A 21,207-nucleotide genomic window follows, 5' to 3' on the forward strand; every position below is an offset into this window, starting at 1 on the left:
GATGGTTGGCAAAGTGCCTTATTGTTCTCTTGCTCCTTAATGTTGCTCACTTAGTTCTCTTGGGAAGTTTTGGACTCAAACTCCATCTACAAAAGAGACCATCACACCTTGCCTAGTCCCGGTGAGATTAACTTCTTGCTCTACGTCCTCCCCATTCTCAAGTTTCTGTCTTCTCCAACTGTTACAACATTATTGGAATAATTGACTCTGTAACATGGATTTCTCTAAGTGGACGCATTTGGATTTGTTCTGAGGAAACACTACGGTTACTTTAATATGCCGATTTTGTACCAACAACATTGGACTAGTCCATCCATCATGAGCTGTAATATGGGTGCACAGCTCTCTCTGAGAGCAGCCAGAGACCAAACATTACCCTGAGGAGAAGGCTGTGTCAGGGATCTGTAGCCAGTATGGGCACACTTTGACAATTTCCCTGCTCCTGGAGAAGTTATCCAACAGCTCCTGTAATTCAAGATGGAAAACATCCTCTCAGTACCATAGCTAAAGGACTGATCACAGAAATGAAGGTGCAATCACAGAAAAATTATCCCTAGGCTATGACCACATTCCATGAGCATTTTATTTTCATCACGACTCATGATTTCAATTTTCAGGACTGAGAGTCTCTGCTGAATCCCAATTTAAATCCTTAATATGAAAGCCTGGGCTTTACAGACATGTGTCGATGCAGTCAGTCAATTTGGGTTTAATCCCCTTGGACTGACCACAGTTGTGTACTAGGAGGGAACTGGCGAGCTTGCATACCCAAATGATGCTGTCCTAATCAAGTGTGGTATTTTCTCTTTTACTTTTGATCTACCACAAAAGTAGATTCAAGACTACTGTTAAATTTGCCCTTGAAAATGATAATTTTTACACCAGAGTTCTTACTATCTGAGTTTTAGTTTAAAGGGAAAAGTGCCTATGCCTTTGAAAGTCAGGACCATGCTAAAGTATTTTCCAATCTCATAAAAAAAAATCCTCTGTACATCTTTGACAATAAAAAAAAAAAATCTTAATCTAGTCCTTTGAATAATGTAAAGATTGAATATACCTCTGGAGAAATACTGATATAGACTTAAATCAATATGTCCCCACTTGTCACTGTTTCTCCTCATGCTTTGGACAAATTGCTTAACCTTGCTAAGCCTCAGTTTTGCTCAACAAAAGTTGATATTACCATTTGGATAGGTTATCCAGTTGCCTTTGCCTTTATCATTAAAAAGAAGCATTTGGTCTAAGAGATGAAACATTTCTACACATACATACACACAGTCTAAGACCTATTAAAGTTCATGTAATGAGAAAGCACAATCCTTAACAATTCAATAATCTAGATTTGCCTTTAATCTATTACAATGTTGGTCTTTTCCTCTGAGCTTGGTCCTTTGTACACCTTGCATTGCTCTTCCTTAAAAAATAAGACTTCACAAGCTGAAAAGTCAAAGAGTGTAGATATGCATGATTGAAGTCCATAGAGTAATTAAACATTTACAATTACAGCAGACTTACTAGAGCAGGACTTGAAGGGTGATCTCACTGGTACAGCCAATACCCCACTAATTGCTAGGGACAGTCTGGCTGCTTTAGTGACAACTTCTTCCTCCCTACCTTCCACAACTTGCTTGACTGGGATGATTAAGGAAGGCTTCTGAGGGGAGGTGTCATCTTTGTAATTTAGGTGAGAAGGACATTCCAGGTAAAATAGATGCTATAGGGTAAGATACAAAAGCACGAAAACATAAAGCTTGTTCAGTGAACAATGTGCAGTAGCATTTGATCTAAAGCACATGATTCCGATATAAAAAAGAAATTAGAAAAATTGTCTAGGCTGTAGTTTCAGGGGGCCTTGAAAGTCAGGCTCAGAAGACTGAGTGGACTACACTATACGAAAGAAGAGTCGGGATTTCACTCATTCGTCTCTTCTTGCAACAAATATCCACTGTGTAATTCTGTGCTACCTTCAAGGTAACCTTTGATAAATAGTATTTCAGACTGCCAAGCATATCTTGGACTGAAGGAGGATGAGACTGTAGGGCAAGAGGGGAAGTATGTTGGAAGGCTATGGGGATGGTCTGGATGAGAAATGGCACTGGTATCATATAGCACATAGCAAGGAGTATTTGGGACCACATATGGCATTAAGAAACATTCTTTGGTCATTTTAGTGGTTGCATGGTGATGTATAGTTTATACCTTCAACTTCTTACAGTTTGCCTTCTAATAATATCACAGCACTTCACATACAGTATAAGAATCTTACAACAGAGTGCTTCCATTTTTCCCTTGGTGGAGAACCTTTGTGGTATTGCTGTTACGCATTTTACTTTAATCGTATGTTGGAAATAAACCTCACAATACATTGTTATTATTTCTGCTTTACACAATCAGTTACCTTTCCAAAGCATATTTTTAAAAATTAGGGGGAAAAGTCATCGTTCCTACAGACCCACCATTTCTTGTGCTCTTCATTCCTTTCTGTAGACCCATATTTCCAGCTGGTATCACCTTCCTTACAGCTGAAGGACTATTTAATGCTTCTTACGGTGCTGTTCTGCTGGTGGTGAATTCTTTCACCTTTGAAATATCTGAAAAAGTCTTTATTTTACCTTCAACTTTGAGAGAGATTTTCCGTGAGTTTAGAATTCAGAATTGATTTTTTTTCTTTGAGTATTTTAAAGATTTGCTCCATGGTCTTCTGACTTGCATTGTTTCTCACAACACATCTGCTGTCATCCTTATCTTTTTTTTTTTTTTTTTTTTTTTATGTTTTTTTTTTTTTCCCCTTTTTTTTTTTTTTTTTTTTCTCTGTAATGTGTCTTTTTCTCCCCCCTGGCTGCTCTTAAGATTTCTTTTTCTTACTGGTTTGAAACATTTTGATTGTGATAAGAAACATTTTGAGGGGGGCGTCTGGGTGGCACAGCGGCTGAACATCTGCCTTCGGCTCAGGGCGTGATCCCAGCGTTATGGGATCGAGCCCCACATCAGGCTCCTCTGCTATGAGCCTGCTTCTTCCTCTCCCACTCCCCCTGCTTGTGTTCTCTCTCTCGCTGGCTGTCTCTATCTCTGTCAAATAAATAAAATCTTTAAAAAAAGAAAAAAAAGAAACATTTTGAGGGGTGAATCAAGAGAGCATTGAAACAGATAAGATGTGAGCACTGGGAAAAGAGGTAAAATAAATATGGGCCTGCACAGATTAATTGAAACATAGTTGCTTTTTTGAGGCCAATATCAACTATCTTTCAGGTGGAGGAGAGATAGCATTACAGAATGTACCCTAAAAGAAAAGCAGTATCCAACACTTGTGAAGCACAATATATACATATACAATATGTACCTACATACATATACATGTACATGTATACACACACACACTTTTTATACCCACAACAACCCTAAGCATCATGCCTTATAAGTAAATGATGAGCCAGTTTGGGAACAGAATTTGGAATTGGCAAAGCAATCTTACATCCCTCATAAGAGTTCTGTGCGGGCAGGATCACTCCACTCACTGCAGAGGTGTAGAAACCGGTGCTCCCCAGAAGGGTAATAAACTCCCTCATGCCCTGCAGCCTCAGTGGCAGAGGTAAAATAAAAACCAAGATCCCCCAGCTTCCAGGCCAAGGAGCCCTGCTACAACAGGCAGATGCTGAGCCCCACTCAGGGTCTGAGGTTGAAACCCATGGCCCTATGGTTTTCTTCACAATTTCCCAGGCCCACCTCCTCTGGGCTCTTCCCCTGCTGTGTTCAACAAGCTTTAATGCCCCGCTGGAATAAAAACTGAGGCCCTTCTCAGGTGGGTAACACCAGCGCAGGAGAGAGTGACAGGTCCTCCAAGTGAATTAGAAACAGCCATCCCCTCGAGGGTCACGGCCCCTGTGGGCACATAGCTGCATAACTGAAGGGGAAATTTTAGCCCTCACCTACCTCCTCCAAGGGCCTTTGTGCAGTGCGCATCCTTCACCACTGTAAACGGCAGCCTGACACCTCTTCATGAATTTTTGTATTACAGACATCATGTAACAGTGGAAGTCACATAATAGGTACGCAGTGAATCAGGCTGACTGAATTCTTTCTCATTTTTCACCTTACAATACGATTAAGATCCTTTATATGTCAGCTTATGGGAAGGGATGTAAATTATTTTGCAAATATGTATTGAGTACCTATTATATGCCAGGCACTAGTCTAGGTGCAGGGGATACAACTATGTAAAACTGACCCCCAAAATCCTGCACTGATGGGCCTTACATTCTAGTGGAGGAGACAGATAATAAATGAAATAAATCAGTGTAAGTATGTTAGATTGTCGTCTTGCAAAGAAGAGAAAAATGAAGCATGGAAGGGAGCATGATGTGTTAGTGAGAGAGAGAAATACAGGTAAGAGTGGCCAGCCTGGCGTTGTGGAGAAGGTGACACTCAAGGAAAGATGTGAACGGAGTGCAAGCAGCATCGTGGCAGGCAGAATAGCAGCCCCAAGACAGCCACAGCCCCACACCTGGGACCTGTGCAGCTTACCTTCCAGGCCAATAGACATTTTGCAGATATGATTAAATTGAGGATATTGAGATTGGGAGATGCTCCTGGATGACCCACTGGGCCTAATCCAATCACAAGAGAGCCAGAGAGAGATTTGAAGATGCCGCGCTGTTGGGTTGCAGATGGGGAAGGGGCCAGGAGCCAAGAAATGTAGGCAGCAGCCTCTAGCAAGTGGGAAAGGTGAGGAAAGATTCTTCTCTAGAGCCTCAGGAAAAAACAAAGCCCTGACAACACTTTGATTTCAGTCCAGGGAGACCTGTTTGGACATCTGGCCCCAAAGGGGTAAGATGACTTTGTGTTGTTTTAAGCTACCGTCGATTATAATTTGTTACAGCGGCAATAGGAAACTAATACAACAACTCTGTAAGTATCTACAGGGAAGAGCATTCCAGGCTGGGAGAGCAGGAGGTGCAAAGGCTCTGAGGTAGAACATACCTGGATGTTCTAGGATGCCAGTCCAACTGGACTGGGCCAGAGTAAGTCAGGAGGACTTGAGGTAACAGGAGACGGGGCAAATTACATAGAACACTCTAGGCCAGTACAAAGACTTTGGTTTTACTCCAAGTGCTCCAGTGCTAGGAGGCCGTGCTGGAAGCTATGAAGCAGAAGAGTAACGTCTTCCAGTTCATGTTTTAACAGGACCACTCTGGCTGCTGGGAAGGAGGAATGGGGCCTGTCAAGGCAATGGCAGAAGCTAGGGGACCAGTTAAAAGGCTTTTACTATAATCCAGATCAAAGAAGATGTTGGCCAGGACCAGGGTGGTGGCAGTTGGGGGAGGGTCAGGGACTGAGAAACAAAGTCTGAACGTATTTTGAAAATGGAGCTCATGGATCAGATAAAGGATAGGTGTGATACATATAAGTTTAACTGGAAAAGATCCTGAATAAAATTATTTTATATTTTAAATTTTACAATTTTAAATTTTACAAATTTTACAATTTTAAAATTGTAACGTGTCAAGATAACACATGCCGGAGGCAAGAGGTAGAGTGGGTGACAGCCCAAGCTCCTCACTTGCCAGCAATATGTCCTTGAGCAAGCTGTTTAACTTTTCCGGGCCGCAGTGTTCTCATCTGTAGCATGGGAGCGAAGTGGTGCTGACATCACAGAGATTGTATGAGTATTAATGGAGAAAAGCGTTTGTAAGTCTTAGTGTCAAACCCAGGGTAAGCACTCAAACAATGTTCTCTCTCGTCATTTAGAATTAGCTGATTTTCAAAGATACTTTCCTCTTTTTAAAACGCCCGAAGAATTTAATGTGAAGTATTTGAAAACAAACAGAAGCGCTCCCTTCCTGTGGGGCAGGTTCACAGAGTAGCTGGGATGCCGACATATTTCTCTTGGTCCCATAATAGATTTTTTGAGCTCCATTATCAAATAGTTTCTGTAGTTGTCAATCGTGACTTTGAAAAAGGAGCCCGATCCTGTGGTCTTTTAAGGAAGAATGGGCATCACATGGCAACTGAATATTTATACCACGCTCTCGTCTCTTCAAGCCGTTGTTGTTTTACCATCCTGACATCAAAACCTCGGGGCCCAGGGAAACCTCAGATGTTGGAGAATATCAAACGTGGTCTTCTTCTCCCCTTTTCCCTGGTAGATCTGACGCACCTTTGAACCTTCAAAGGCCGCAATAATCAATGAAGTGGGGAGACACGCGGCATCGCGTGCATCATTGTGAAGATGCATTTATTAATGTAAAGTGCATCGTGTGGAACAGCAGTGGGGGCTGAATTAAAATGTGAGGATCAGTAATCCAGCGAAAAACCACGGAACAAAGGGAGAAAGAGACACGGGGCAGGCTGATGAAAGACGCTTTGCTGACTGGGGACTTCACTGAAGAGAGCTACATAAAAGGGAGATTACTGCTTAAGTAGGTTAATGTAACCCTGGTGTCTTAATTAAAATGTCTTTAACAAAAGAGGAAGAGGAATAGTGCTGGAAGTTTGGGGGAGGTGTCAGGGAAAGCGAAGAAATTTACAGAGGGGAGAAGGAGGAGAATTTACGTTAAATATTGAGAACAACTCCCTGAGCAAAATAATCTTGAATTTCAATCACGAAGGATATTTAAAAATTGGTCGGACCAAGGAGGCAATTGGCTTTGGCGGCCAGCATGGGAAACAGCATTCTAATTTTAGAGCTTGCAGCCATTAACAACAAGAAGTTAACAACCAAAAACAAAGCAAGTGCATAAAAACGGGAGGAGCAAGGAGCTCAAAAACAGACCAATGCAGAGACTGAGTGCTGGTAATGAGTACTTCCTTTCCTCACACGCCAGGATCCTGCTTTAAATGTGGTCCCTCTGTTACAGATTCTGAGACAGGAACGCGCCATTCCAAAGGAAAGGATTGGTTTCACCCCCAGTTTTGGGAAGCTCAATTTGGGGCCCTCCTTTCCCTGAATCACCATAAGATTTGGCCTAAGGAGCTGGGTTTTACTTGGGATGACACAGGAAAGAAGCGTCTGCTTTTATTTGATTAAGTCCTACCCTGTTTTTTCTCCCATTCCACCCTGCAATAACTCAGTGATATCTGTCAGCATGCAGTGTCTCCTGGAGCCAAGCACACGTGAGGTCAAGCCTCATTGTAGGGTGGCCGTGCCTGCAGGGATGGCCAGGCCTGTCTTCTGCCAGTTAATGAGGCGATTCAGCTGCAGGGGGAGAAGGACAGGCATCCCTTCCAACCTGATGATTAAATGCATCAGGTGTGAAGTGAGATGCAAGGTTCTTCTCTTCTCAGAGGTCACTTTAAGGCATGGAAAAGTCAAAAATCCTATGGAAAAAGAAAAGAGCTATCATCAGCTTGCCATTTGATATCAGATAGCATTTATTAAATAGATAAATATTTGTTAAACAGATCATCTTTATTAAGGTGTAGAGAATGAGGCCTGCATTTGCATACTAATGGGAACTGGCCAAAGAAACCCAAAGTTAATAGGAACTATCCAGAAGCCTCCATCTAACTTGAGTAGGAGAATGAAACATGCAATGTATAATAGACACCTATTGCGTGTGTGTGTTTGTGTGTGTGTGTGTCTGTGTGTTATCGGAAAGGTAGAGAGGACTAGAAGTAAGCGAGAGGGGAAGAATATCCTAGTCAGAGGAACAGCACAAAGGAAGGCATAGAGTCGTGATAGGGCATGGCATGTTTGGGCGAAAGCAACATGGCTGGAACTACAGGCTCCAGAGAGAGGTGTGGAACCACTGGGGGATGCCCTGCCATGGCAACGTGAGATCTGTTTTCACTGCTATGCTGGTTTGGGAATATGTCACAGGTCCCTTAAAATGTTCATGACCCTTGACCTAGCAACTCCCTTGTGCTAGTCCCTTCCAAAAAATCCTTATTAGAGAAAAGCAAACAAGTAAGCAAAGGAAACTGCACATACACTGATATTTTATTTGTATTTTGTTTATAATAAAGAAGTGGAAATACCTAAACTTGACGAGCATAAGAACAAGGGAATGGCTAAATGCATGCTGATACAACCACATGATGTATCATACAGCTACTGAAATTATGTTTACAGTATCTGTGACACAGGAGGGAGAGAAGCTTGGCTTTTATCATTAGGTTCAAAAAGCAAGGTACAAAATTGTTCAGACCCTTCAATTTCAACTTAAGCAGAAAGTATATTAAAACCTGGAAGGAAGGACACTGAAATGCTATTCTGTCTGTACGATACAGGGTTGTGAGTAAATGAATTCATTTTTTGTCCTGATTCCAAGCAGAATAGGTTCATTTTAGAAACTTTAGAAAGTATATTAAACTACTACTTGCTCTCAAATCTTTATCTCAGCATCTGCTTCTGGGGAGTCTGGAATAAGGGTGTTGAGGTCCTGGTTGTTATGATTCTAGCATCCAGTGTGCTCATATATAAGAGGAAATGATAAGACATGAAGAATCCACAGGAGATCAGAGGTAATGTGATGATCGTGGCAGGGAACGTGGTACTAGAGAAGGGCGGGTGGATTCAGGAAACACCTCCAGAGGAGGTAACCACTTGGGAGTGCAATATGGAAGAAATGAAGTTAACTGTCCATGGGCCATATGGGTGTAGTTCTTCACCTCTGTGAGAGGGAGGCCTGCACCCTTGTGGGTTGTGGCAGGAGTGGGTGGGGCAGGATTCTCCATTTGGTTTAGGACATGCTGGATTTGAGGTGCCAGCATGATAGTCCTGTACCATTTATGATGGACTTCCTTGAGGGAAAGCACCTAGCCATCACCCAATAAACACCCACTGAATTGAAAAGAATTCTTTTTCCACATGTGGATTTTCTTTTTTCTTTTTTTCTTTTTTTTTAAGATTTTAATCTACTTATTTGACAGAGATAGAGACATCCAGCGAGAGAGGGAACACAAGCAGGGGGAGTAGGAGAGGAAGAAGCAGGCTCATAGTGGAAGAGCCTGATGTGGGGCTCGATCCCAGATCGCAGGGATCACGCCCTGAGCCGAAGGCAGACGCTTAACCGCTGTGCCACCCAGGCACACCCACATGTGGATTTTCTAATGGGGGTTTTCTTTAAAGGCCACTCACAAATTTAAGAGCTCATGCAGACCAGAAAGTGTGGGATCTGGGGTACGTGCTCACACATCTAGAATACATACTCAAGTTAATACAGCTGTTGAGACAGGAGTACATATGTGTATTAGAAAAACAGGTCCATCTGTAAAATGCTGCAAGATGCCTCCAGGTGTTCAGAATAGCTCTTTAACATGAATATTTTATCAATGCCAGAGCAGACAGAGGGAAACTGTATCCATTATATCCCCATCACCATCACATGTGGTTGAATGGACCTCTGACTGACGAATCTAAATATGTTTAAAACATTTTTCACCTCCAATGAAACTAGCAAGGCCTGATTTGTGTTGTTATTGCTCCTGCTAGATTCATGAAATATTTTGGACGCAGTTGCATTTTGGAAGTGTGGTTTGGCAAATTTTCATCCAAAGCATATGCTTTTATTTTATTTTTTAGCTAGCAGTTCAAATGTGGGGAAGTTGACATTTCAGAGCAAGTGGTAGAATGTGTGGGTGGGGGGGGGTGTTGTTGTTTTACTTGTGTCTTATTTTTAAGTTCAACTTTTCAAGTATAGGGATGGTTTAGGGTAACAAATAGCAGGAAAGAAGACCCATTTAAGAAAATGTGTTCTCCAGGGATGGCTCCTCAGCTCTGACAAGGCAGAGTCAAAGGCAAGGTCAGATCCCAGACTTTTGCTGAAAACCATTCAGTGGCTTCTCTAGGTCCTCGGGGTTCAGAAAAATCCTGTGGACCAGGTCTGGCTGCTCTCTCTTTCCAGCCACTTCTAGGGATCCTCTGAGCCCTACCCCCTCTGCTCTAGCCCTTCTGGTCTTTGGCCATCTCCTGCTTCTGTGTCTTCTCACATGCCGTTTCCCAGGCCTGGAGCTCTTCCTCCTCCTCGTCCCTCCACCTCGCTGAACTCCACGTGGACTTCCGATCTCAGCCTCATTGCCATTTCTTCCAGAAAGCAACAATCTTCTGCTGAGTGGTCCAAGGGGTGGATCTTCTGAAAAACGTCTATAGATTCAGTCACTTCACCAAGCACTGAGCACTCTAGGATGAAAAAGTCCAACCCGAGGGTGGCAGTAATATTGTTGTTAGAGAGCAGATTTCCACAGTGAAGAGGAAATTAAAAGGGAGTCCTGGGCATCCTGCTCATTTACTTATTAGACACGACTGTGGAGCAAGTACTCTAAACCAGACGCTGTGCTGAGCCCATTACCTAGATGACCCTAATTCTTACCATAACCCTATATTTATTTAATAATTTGTGAATTTAATACTATTTTAGAAATACCTTTTGGATACCTGCTATGTGCCTGGCTTTGTGCTAGGTACCAGGGGACACACTAGCAAACCAGGGAGACATGGTGCCTGCCCTCCTGGGGCAGACAGACACTGATAGGCTGATGGCACAGAGTGAATGGGTAGTCAGAAGCTGAGACACAGACTCTGGATAGAGAGGGCAAGCCGCAGGCAATCCCCATAGCAAAGAGCCTGGTGACGTGGTGCTTCAGCTGAGAGTGGAAGGATGGGGTGGGGATGGGGGGTCACCAAGGCACCAGAGGGGAGGGCTGAGGAGGGGCATTGCTAGGTGAAAAGCCCTCAGGTAAGCGTTTACAACCTGCGGATCCTGGTAGGGCTTGTGTAGCAGAAGCAGAGCCACAATGACATGAGGACACCCGAGGTCAGAGATGTCATCCAGAACAAAACCTGCTGGCCCTCCTGGGCCTTGGTAGCATTGGAGGCTCCATCCTTTGACAAGGAGAAGCAAATGTGGAATTGGCAAGGGGAAGGGGGATGTTTTTAAAGATCTTCCTGGCTGCTACACAGAGAATTCTGGAGTCACCATTCAAATTGCAAATTCCTCTGAGGAATCCTTCTTTTCTCCATTGACTTCTTTGGACAAAGCCATTTCTTTTCCACCCTAAACACCCGTAATGACAGAAATGATTGTCATTTTCATTACATTTGGCAATGTATTACTTCCTTGGTGCTAATCATTCAGAGGCTCTGATATTGGTCCTTCCATCGCAGGGTTTCTTGTTCTTAGGTTGGCCATCCCCAAAGTCTCTGATAGATGACTTTCATCATTGGAGAAATGATTTCTGGTATCACTAGCAGTCACTTCTAGGAAAGCAGGTGGCCATGAGGACTCTGAGAAACAGGGGCTTGTGCCCATTTCTCCCATTTGCCCACCAGCAGCCCTTGAGAAGCGTGCATGGCATAACTTCAAGAGCAGAGTGGCTTCCCTCCACCCTGTGAATTCACCACCCACCATCTTCCCCTTCGACCCTACTTTTCAAGTGAGCTCTATCACACCCGCTGCCATACCATGAGGTGAGCTCTGCAGGACTAATGGGCAATTTCCACATCACCCCATTTCATTGTCATTGTAACTCTGTGCAGTGAGTCTACAGCAGATGACAGCTCAGCTGATATTTGGCCTCCAGAATTTTGGGGAAATAGTAAATGAAGCAAGCTCTCATCAGTATCTTGGCTCTCAAGCCTCCTAAATTTGCTGCGGAAAGTTTGATGTTTGTTGATTGTCTCTTCCTTAAGCAGGCAAACTTCAGCCGCAGGAGTTAATAAAATAAATTTTAGTCTCGCCCCAGGTACAGCAAAGCTGGCTGAACTGTGCATTTGATTGCATACAAAATGTGAACAGAGGAGCACAGAACCCTCCTCCTGGCAGCTTTCAGCACAATGAGATCAGCTGCAAGAATGGAATAAACTGGAGATTGATTTCTGTAGTTCCATTCATTTGCAGAAATTTGCAGACAATTAAGCTGTCCCCCTGCAGTATAGGTAGCTGATCCTTTTAGCCAGAGGCTGATTGAGATTTGCTGTCTATCCTCTGCACGTGGAGAGCTGTGGTGCTCCAAGTACACTCGAGTAAAGAGGGCTAAGGAACACTGTGCGGACCAGGCCTCCTTGTAAAAGTGCTCACCAGCTGTGGAGACAAGCATATTCACGCTTAGAGCCAGGGGCCCCGGAGTCACAGATGCCAAGGTTCCCAAGACTCACTCAAGAGCTAAGTGACTTTGGGTAAGTCTCTTACATCTTTTTTTTTTTTTTAAGATTTTATTTATTTATTCGACAGAGATAGAGACAGCCAGCGAGAGAGGGAACACAAGCAGGGGGAGTGGGAGAGGAAGAAGCAGGCTCCCAGCGGAGGATCCTGATGTGGGGCTCGATCCCAGAACGCCAGGATCACGCCCTGAGCCGAAGGCAGACGCTTAACAACTGTGCCACCCAGGTGCCCCAGTCTCTTACATCTTTGAGCCAGGCCAATGGGCACGGTGGTTCTACCTGTGAGTTGTTGGATGGGTTAAATGGGGTACTGGTACGGTGTCCCTAGCATGGTGCCCGGTGCATCCCTACTCCATAAATGGCAGCATTTGCTACAGCAGGCTTGGTGAGTCCAGGGCAAGGATACCAAGGAAATCTTTGGATTAGAAAGATGGGGAAGGAATAGGCTATGTGACCTTGAGACTTGGGTTTGGAATGCAAGCTTCAACCTCTCCAAAGGAATAATCTTCAGGATCCTTTAACCAGATGTGGAATTTGAACCTAAAAGCATCACACCTTTGCATGAAACCAGTAAAGGCTCCCCACTGCCCGGGAGTACATCTGACCTTCCCAACTTGATCTACAACACCGTCCACAACAGGGCCAGGTTGACCGTTGAGTCTCACATGGCACTGCCCTCCCTTAACTCCCTGCCTCGTCGGACAGGATGCTCCCAGCTTCTGCAGTGCTCTGCCTTGTGGAAATATCTCCTCTTAGCACACAACTTTGCCCAGAACTTACAACAGTAGGGATAGAACAAACATAGACACTTGTGGCTTCTTCACTAAGTTGGTGCTATTTTTCTTTCTCAGTTATTACCTGATACAAAAACAGGAACTAGGAGGGAGGGGAAGGTAGACCTGAGTTCTGTGGTCTCTTCTGGCCCGTGTGAGTATTGGCTAATGGAGATCCTCTGACAGGTGGCACGAGAGGCCCATGCTACTTTTTGGCCTTGGGTTCGGTGTGAAGGGTCAGGGTTGTTCCCCTGAAACCTCACTGCTTTCTTGGGGTGGCCTCAGCTGGTGGTGGTGGGAGGGGACGGTGAGAACCAAAGCCTGGAGCCTGGTCCCACCAATGGAGTGCCGTCTGGGCCAAAGACTTTCTGATCTTCACTTCTGGAGCACCTTGCCCTTGCAGTGTCTACTCTGGGCACCTTGCCTTGATGGGTGTCCTAGGTGGCTTCTATGGGAACAAACCTTGTCACAGAACACCTGTGTGGAGGAGGCTCATTGGGAAGGGGTCTTGGCATCCTCACCTATGGCGGAGTGAGAGCAGCAGGAATCTCAGCCATCATGGGACCAGCGGGGACCCGCTGCACATGGTCCCACTGGAGGCCGGGGGCCTGGGCCGTCACTGGGTGTTGACTCCATCCCTTTCTCCTTCACAATCCTCACAGTGTGGCGGCAAGTCCATGAAAACACTGCGGAAGCGTATTGTGATTCCCTTTTCTGAATTCCAGGAAAAGGCCGATGTGCAGAGACAGAAAGTAGATCCGTGGTAGCCTGTGGCCCAGGCTTGGAATAGGGGAGCGGCTGCATGGGGGCAGCAGTCTCCTTCAGGATGATGGAAATGTTCTGAAATTGGACTGTGGTGATGATCGCTCAGCTCTGTAAATTTCCTGGTAATCACTGCATTGCACACTTAAAAACTGGTGAATCTGATGGTACGTAAATTCCACCTTGAAAACACTTTCAAATGCTGTGGGAAGTAAGAGGGCAGAGGGACTCCAACTCCGCCTTTCTCCAAATCGAACACTCATGCTTGCATTTTCGGAGGAATCTTTGTGCCCTGTGAAAGCAGGGTTGGGGAAAGGAAGAAATGGGAAAAAGGAGCATCCTCACGTTCCCTCTTTAAGTCTGTTCTCCACACAGCAGCCAGCATGTGAGTCTTTTTAATTGTAAGTAGGCTCCTGTCACGTCTCAGCTTAAACCCCCACCCCCCTAAGACTCACATCTCACGCAAATTAAAAGCCAGAGTCCTCTCTGTGGGCTACACTGCAGGCTGGACAGCATCTAAATTCCCTTTCCCAACTCCCTGAGTGGTCTCCTCCCCACGCTCCTCCCAGTGCTCTGGCCAAGCGGGCTCCTCCCTCCTGCTGCCTGGCGGTCCCTCCTCCCCATGTGCACATGGCTCCCTCTGCCTTCATCCTTCGTTGCCACCTTCCCAGGAGGCCCTTCCTGTGGCCTCCGTGGCTAAAATCTCAGCGGCCATCCACCCTGCACACCTTCAGCCCCCCTGCTTGGTTGTGCTCCAGGCCACTGTTCTGCTCATGTCTCTCTCCCCATTCTAGAATGTGAGCTCCATGGGAGCAGAGGTTTGTCCCTTGTGCACTGTACTTTCCCAGATGCTTAGAATTAGTCTTGGGGGAGAGGAAGAGCTCCACAGGTAGTTTTTGAATGAATGAATGAATGAATGAATGAATGAATGAATGAATGAATGAATATGAATCCTGTCTTCCTCCCCTTCTCACATTCTCCATTTCTTTCCTTCTTCCTCCTTCCCCGGCCCCCTCCCCCCTGGCCACAGTTATTGGGGTCTCCCCCTTATTTCTAGCATGCTCTTTTTACTGTGTGATGTGACACCCTCAGGGAGTGTGAAACTTGCTTCTAACACACTGCCAATTTCTCCTGAGATTGAGAAGCAGAGAAGAAAGCAAATGGGATAGTAAACCCAAACACCCTACAACAGAAAGGCAAAGGTTCCGGTGAGCCCGCAGGAGATGAGAGACGTTCTGGAAGGGGGACAATTCTCCTGTAATAAAGTCCTGCATGAGTGAGTCTCCCCGGGGACACTGTTCTGCCCCTTTGACTTAAGCAAGATTAGATGAGGCTGCTGCAGGCCTCCTTCTGTTCCAGGCCCAAAGATGCTGAAGATCATCACCCAGCAACTGCAGGGCCAGAGGGAGGGTCCTATGGGAGGCACACACCTGTGTGTGTGCCCCGCGTGGCTGAGAAAACCACCTCAGTTTGAAGCAGGAAGGTGTGTTTTGTGTGTCATATGTGTCCTTGGGTTTAGGCTTGTCATGTGTGGCTGTTGCATGTGTATCTATTCATGAGTGGTGTGTGTGTGTGTGTGTGTGTGTGTGTGTGTGTATACACGTGGTGTGCATGAGCATTTATGTCTGATGAGAATGTTGACGTTAGTGTGCAGGTGTCTAGTGAATCTGGAAAGCTAGACACGTCTGTGAGTCTATGTGTGTCTGTGTTAAGATCTGGCCTTAGGCCACCAACAGCTGAATTACTCACTCGTAAAAGGGACTGAGTGGCTTGTCTTCATTTCCTCACATCCCTGTTCTGGTATTAATAAGACCCATCCTTCACTTTTGTGCTGTTCTTTGGAGAGCACAGAATGCTTCCACGCACAATTTCTCATTTCATTCTGATAACCAAGAGCATGGGCAGATTATCCTCCTTTACAGATGAGAAATTCCCCTTCAACCTCTCTCTGTCCTCAAGGAAAGCAGTTTCCATCCTCCCTGCTTGGGCTGACTGCTGCTGATCCACTCCCATCCCACTCCCATCCCACTCCTGCGGGTACGCACCCCCATCTGTTGTCCCCCGCGCTCGCCCCACGCTGCGGCTTCCTTCCGAGAGCCCTTTCCTCCTCATGCCCAGCACACTTGCTGGCCTCCCCTTTAACTGACATGACAAACTTCTTCCGGTGTCTCTCCTTTCCTTGTGCACCAAAGCCCTCGCTTCTCATTGATTCCCCTGACACCCGACCCTAACACACTGTTAAGCTGCTCTTTCTAAAATCAATACCTATTCATTGTCAAGCCCAACAGCCTTCTGATGGTATTCGGCTTTTTGGAGGGGATGTCTGCATTGTGTGATATGGCCATGTAACCCCTTCCTTCTTGACATTCTCATCTCTTCATCCTTCTGGTTTCCCCCTTTCTGCCACCTAACCTTTCCGTGGCTTTTACTGGCCTTTTAGAAACCCTTCAAATGGTTGAGCCCCTCCCATTTCCCTCTCAACATAATCTGGCTGGTGTCAGCTTCTCCTTTCCATCGAGCTACCCTTGTACGTGGGTGCTTGTGACATCTCTCTCCCTCATTCATCACTCCCTCCTGAAGACAACTCTTTATATGCCCTCCAGAAATCTCTGTTGGATGCCCAACAGCGCCCGTGCCCAGAACTGCTGTTTTGCTTTGGTTTTTTCTCTTCGCCCACTATCTTGGTAATGGCAACATCAGAAGTCAGGAAATCCTCACACAGCCTCTCCTTTACCCTGATGTTCCATTCTCTCCCACATCCTCTCTCTTCTCCTTCTATAAACAGCTCTTAGTTTGGTCACATTCTTTTCATCCCCTCGGCTTCTGTTTTCTTTCCTTTAGGTTACCACCACAGCCTGGTGCATTCGGAGGCTTCACATCCCGGATTGACAGACACAAGCACGCACAGCCGGGCATAAACACGATTGCACGGCATACCTGTCTTGATCTGCGCAAGGTGTATGGTTGTCAGTCACATCAGATGCTGTGGCTCCTACGTGGCCCCAGTCACACAGAAACACATGGCTTCAGAGCACGCAAACAAACCATTTCGCGCAGGCCTGATCAAAGTTAGACACAGAAGCAAGTATCGAGGTAGACATGTGTCAACAAACACGTGGTTGTAGCTTTACACATAAATCACAGACAAAGACAAACGCAGAGCAACTAACATGAAAACATAGCCATGGACAAATAGTTATTGAGGTCCTGCCTCAAAGGCAAAAAGTTGGGAGACACGGGATGTCCCAGCCCCCCAATTCCTTACCGTACCCTCCATGGAGGGCTCTGATGCACACGGAGGCATCTCTGAAATCAACCATTTCCCCCCCTCTACGCTGCTCCGTTTTACCCGTGCTGCTTGCCATTCTGAGACTCCAGCTGCCGGCTGCTTTTCTTAGGCACTTCACACCCAAGGGCTTACACAGCTGTGCTGGTTGCTAAACTTCTGGGGTGCCGTGAGAGCTGGGTACAGGGACTGGCCATTGCAGGATTGACTCACTGGTGAGCGGGGAGGTCCCCAGCTATAGAAATGGGGACTCAAGAGCCTGACCCCCCAGGTCCCCATGAGGACAGATATATCACCCATCCACAGTCCTGCAAACACCAGTAAGCCCTTTACTACAAACAACTGGAGAGCTTGTTACTGACGACACGGTACTCTTTTTCATTACTTTAGAAACATTTACACATACCATCGTCATGAACTGAAGCTTACCTTTGCCGTGTCACAGAGCCAAATCACCAACCCCTCCTGTTTGCATAGAACCTTAAGTCTTTTCAGAGTGCTTGCTGAGACATTCTCTCATCTGAACCTCAAGATTTCTTTATTGTAAATGAGATTCATATGTTGTACATATTTTACACGTTTTCTATCCCTTTGCCATTCCCTCACAAACCAACAGAATCTTCGCAGATGCTATGTACCTCAGTGTTCTATGAATATAATCCACTGTGTTTTTCCTTGTCTTATCGTTGTCTGTCCCATTCTCTCTCTCTGCTGCTGCTGCTTTTTGCCTGATTGGGCTGCGTTATTTTGTTGTTGGTGGTTGGCTGGATGGGTGGGTTTGTTGTGGTTGTTTTAACCCTTGTTATTTTTCCTCCATTACACATACAACACTCTAGTTCTCTGTCTTTACCTGAATAGTAATTATTTGGTCTTCCTAGAAACCAGTCTTTATTTACACTCATGCACTGAGATTTTAAATGTTATTCTTCTATGCTTACTATAGTTTATATAAGGTAGGAGGTGCCCAATATGGTGTGCTGTGTTTCCCTACACATTTTCTCCTATGTATTCAATCTGCTAGCTAGGTGAATTGAGCAAGTCACATGACCTCTCTGAACTTGGTATTCCTCATTAGTTGAGGGGGGACAAGATTTACTTGAGAAGTTAATTGCAAATATGAGAGTGGACATGTGTAATGTGCCCAGCACATTGCCCAGGGCACACATGAGAAATTGTCACTATTAGTCTGTGGTGGTGATTGTGAAAGCGGTCAATGTGGTAGTCATGGTTATAACATGCTCTTCATGACTGCATTACTGCTAACTATCTAAGAGTGTCTCCTGCTGATGGACCCAAATTCAACTTTGTCTTGCAGTTGAACATGTAGGTTGTCTGCCATTTTTACCCTTTATAAATAATGTCTCGCTGAATACATTTCTGCATACAGTTTTATTCTTCTTTTGAATTTAGCATTTGAATGTATTCCTAGGAGTGATATCGCCAAGTGAAGGGATATGTATACTTGTAAGATTCCTGATAAATAAATATTGTCTGATTGCTTTCCACCAAGAGGACTATCAGATTACACTCCCATCAAAATCTAAAGAAAAATTATAGAAGCTTTCTTAGCCTTAGGTGATCTGGTTTCCTGTTTGACTTTTCTTATATAGATTTTCCTTTAAAATTATACACACACACGCACATGCACACGCACATACACATACATGCATACATATACACACATACTTTTGTGGGGCATGGATCAATGATGGTATTTAAATATCATGTGGCACGTGATTTTGGTAGGAATCCGTTGTCCAAAGTTTGAGATGCTTATGTTTGATGATACATAACATAATTTCATTAGTAGGTGTCATTGACTGAAATTGTTTTATATACTGAAAATGATATCCCCCTTTCAATTCTCTTTCAGTCCTCTGATCAGATCAAGGGGAAACTCTCAGCTTGGTGCTAACAACCCTTTAATGCCCCACTACCCCTTTCTTATCTCCCTTTTAAAAAGAAGATCTTGGGGGTGCCTGGGTGGTGCAGTAAGTTGAGGGTCAGATTCTTTTTTTCAACTCAGGTCCTGATCTCAGGGTGGTGAGATCTAGCCCCACATCGGGCTCCGCACTCAGCAAGGAGTTTGGTTGAGTCTCTCTGCCCCTCCCCCACCTCTCTCAAATAAATAAATAAATCTTAAAAAATTTTTTTAAAAAGAAGGAGGAGCTTATTTTTCCCCTGAATTTCCAACTCAAATCGAATACAATCATTTGGTCTCCAGTATGTTTATTTTCATGTTTTCCTACTTTTTATGGAAAGCAATACTGCTACTTCATTTAAATTATGACACAAAGTTCCCTCTTTTGCACACATTTATGTCACTGAATAGACAAATTACAAATAGGACAGAAATCTTGACAGTGTTGTTCCCATAATTGAAGTTTGGAACGTCTATACAGCATGGGCAGTGCATTCCACAGTCGGCCTACGAATAATAACAAATAGTCCTCAAAAAAACATAGACTAGGAGTCTCCATAATGCCTGACATAGTGTGGACCTTCGTGATTTCTCCTTCATCCCTATTCATTTGTGAGTGTAAGAACCTTGCAGTTGGCCGTGAGGAGAGTCACTTTTATATCCAGTGGGTTCTGTGGGTTAGTGACCAGGTGAGTAATCTCCTCACTTGGCAGATTAAGAATGGGAATATACAAGTACTGAAGGATGTATAAATCAAGACTGACATTGTGAATAGAATGATTCAGAAGATGGAATTAAAGAGCTTAATGATAGTCATTGTGAATCACAATGTCAGCTTTAGTATGATTCTAACGATGTACTTGCTAACGCTAATGAGGTTTGATAGAATAAAATTAACAATGTCCAAACAGCTGTATGCTTTCACAACAAAGGAACCATATCTCAGAGCAGACTGATACATCCTTTCCATGGGGGATTTTAGTCAATTGATTTTGTTTTTTTCTCTTTTAGGATATATTTAAATTTGCAAGAACTTCTCCGGTCCCAAGACAAAAGAGGTCCATTGTGGTATCTCCCATTTTAATTCCAGAGAATCAGAGACAACCTTTCCCAAGAGATGTTGGCAAGGTAAGTCAGACAAAAGACAAATGACATAACAAAGGCATGTTTTTATTAAGAGGAAAGCATATACACAAGGCAAGCTGACTGTGACTGTCTTGGTGGCCACCCGAAATCAGTCTCTATTCCTCTATGATAAAAAGCCAGATGGTTTTGCTAATGAAAGAATGACAAAAAACCATCAAACAACAAAAAAAGCATTTACAAAAAAAACAATAATAACACCTTTGAATACTACACTTTGGAGAGCTACATGGCAGATAACAATGCTAAAGTTGTGTCTGGAAGGTATCATTGGTTAAGGAATAGACTCATTGCTTTTAAGATGATGTCTAGGCAACCAGGCAGATACTCTACTCTACTATAGTAATATAGTAATGTGATGATACGTGGCCTTTTTATTTAGATCCTAGTTTTCTTTTCCTTCTTTTATTTTTAAAGATTTATTTATTTATTCAAGAGAGAGGGAGAGAGAGAGTCAGCAGGAGGGGCAGAGGGAGAGGGAGAGAGAGCGAGTCTTAAGCAGACTCCACGTGGAGTTCAGAACCCAATGTGGGACTCGATCTCATGACCCCAAGATCACAATCTGAGCCAAAACCAAGAGTCAGACGCCCAAACAACTGTACCACCCAGGCGCTCCTAGATCCTAGTTTTCAGAGGTGTTAAGTCCAGGAGCACCACTGGGTCGGCTCTCTAAAAACTAAACCAGATCAAAAGAACTAAATCATACTAACCAGACCCAGAAAACATTGTTGCACAAGTCGGTGCAATAAAACTTTTCCAGGAAGAAATATTCGCTGTTAAATGGGCAAAAATACTGATGTGCCCGGTCAGCACATTCTCTCCCCCTAGAAGAGTCAACAAGGAGAATCAAATTTAAACCAGTTAGTATTTTTTGGTCATTACAGACTTTGAACAGTGGTATTTAGTTCAACGAATGATCTTGATGGCTGGTGCTATTGGATTATTTATTCATTCATTACATAAAGAAGAAGCATCTGTTATATGCCAGACTCCAAGATTGGGGCTGGATGAATATTGGTGTGAACAGCACAGAAGCCCCTGTTGTGATGGAGATTGTACTGTACTGGGGAGATAGATATTTTGATGAATAAACAAATAAACAAGAAAATTGCAAAGAATAAGAAATTCTGTGAAGAGCAGAAGCAGTTCTTCAGAAAGAGAGTAAATGGCCAGACCAGGGAGTAGAGGGACAGAAGTGTTCACACACATGGCCAGGAATGCTGGT

At 44.4% G+C, this 21,207-nt stretch overlaps 1 protein-coding gene across 2 annotated transcripts in view; it reads left to right on the top strand.

Annotated features, from left to right (window-relative positions):
- Nucleotides 1–21,207, top strand: part of CDH13 (cadherin 13) — a 981,274-nt gene that overhangs the window by 418,048 nt on the left and 542,019 nt on the right. For both annotated transcript variants that reach the window (XM_008689753.2, XM_008689752.2), the window contains exon 4: nt 19,851–19,967. In XM_008689753.2, coding sequence (XP_008687975.1) covers nt 19,851–19,967 — 117 coding nt within the window. The remainder of the gene's footprint in view (nt 1–19,850; nt 19,968–21,207) is intronic.

Source organism: Ursus maritimus, unplaced genomic scaffold, assembly GCF_017311325.1.
Source record: "Ursus maritimus isolate PB19 unplaced genomic scaffold, ASM1731132v1 scaffold_19, whole genome shotgun sequence".
NCBI lineage: Eukaryota > Metazoa > Chordata > Mammalia > Carnivora > Ursidae > Ursus > Ursus maritimus.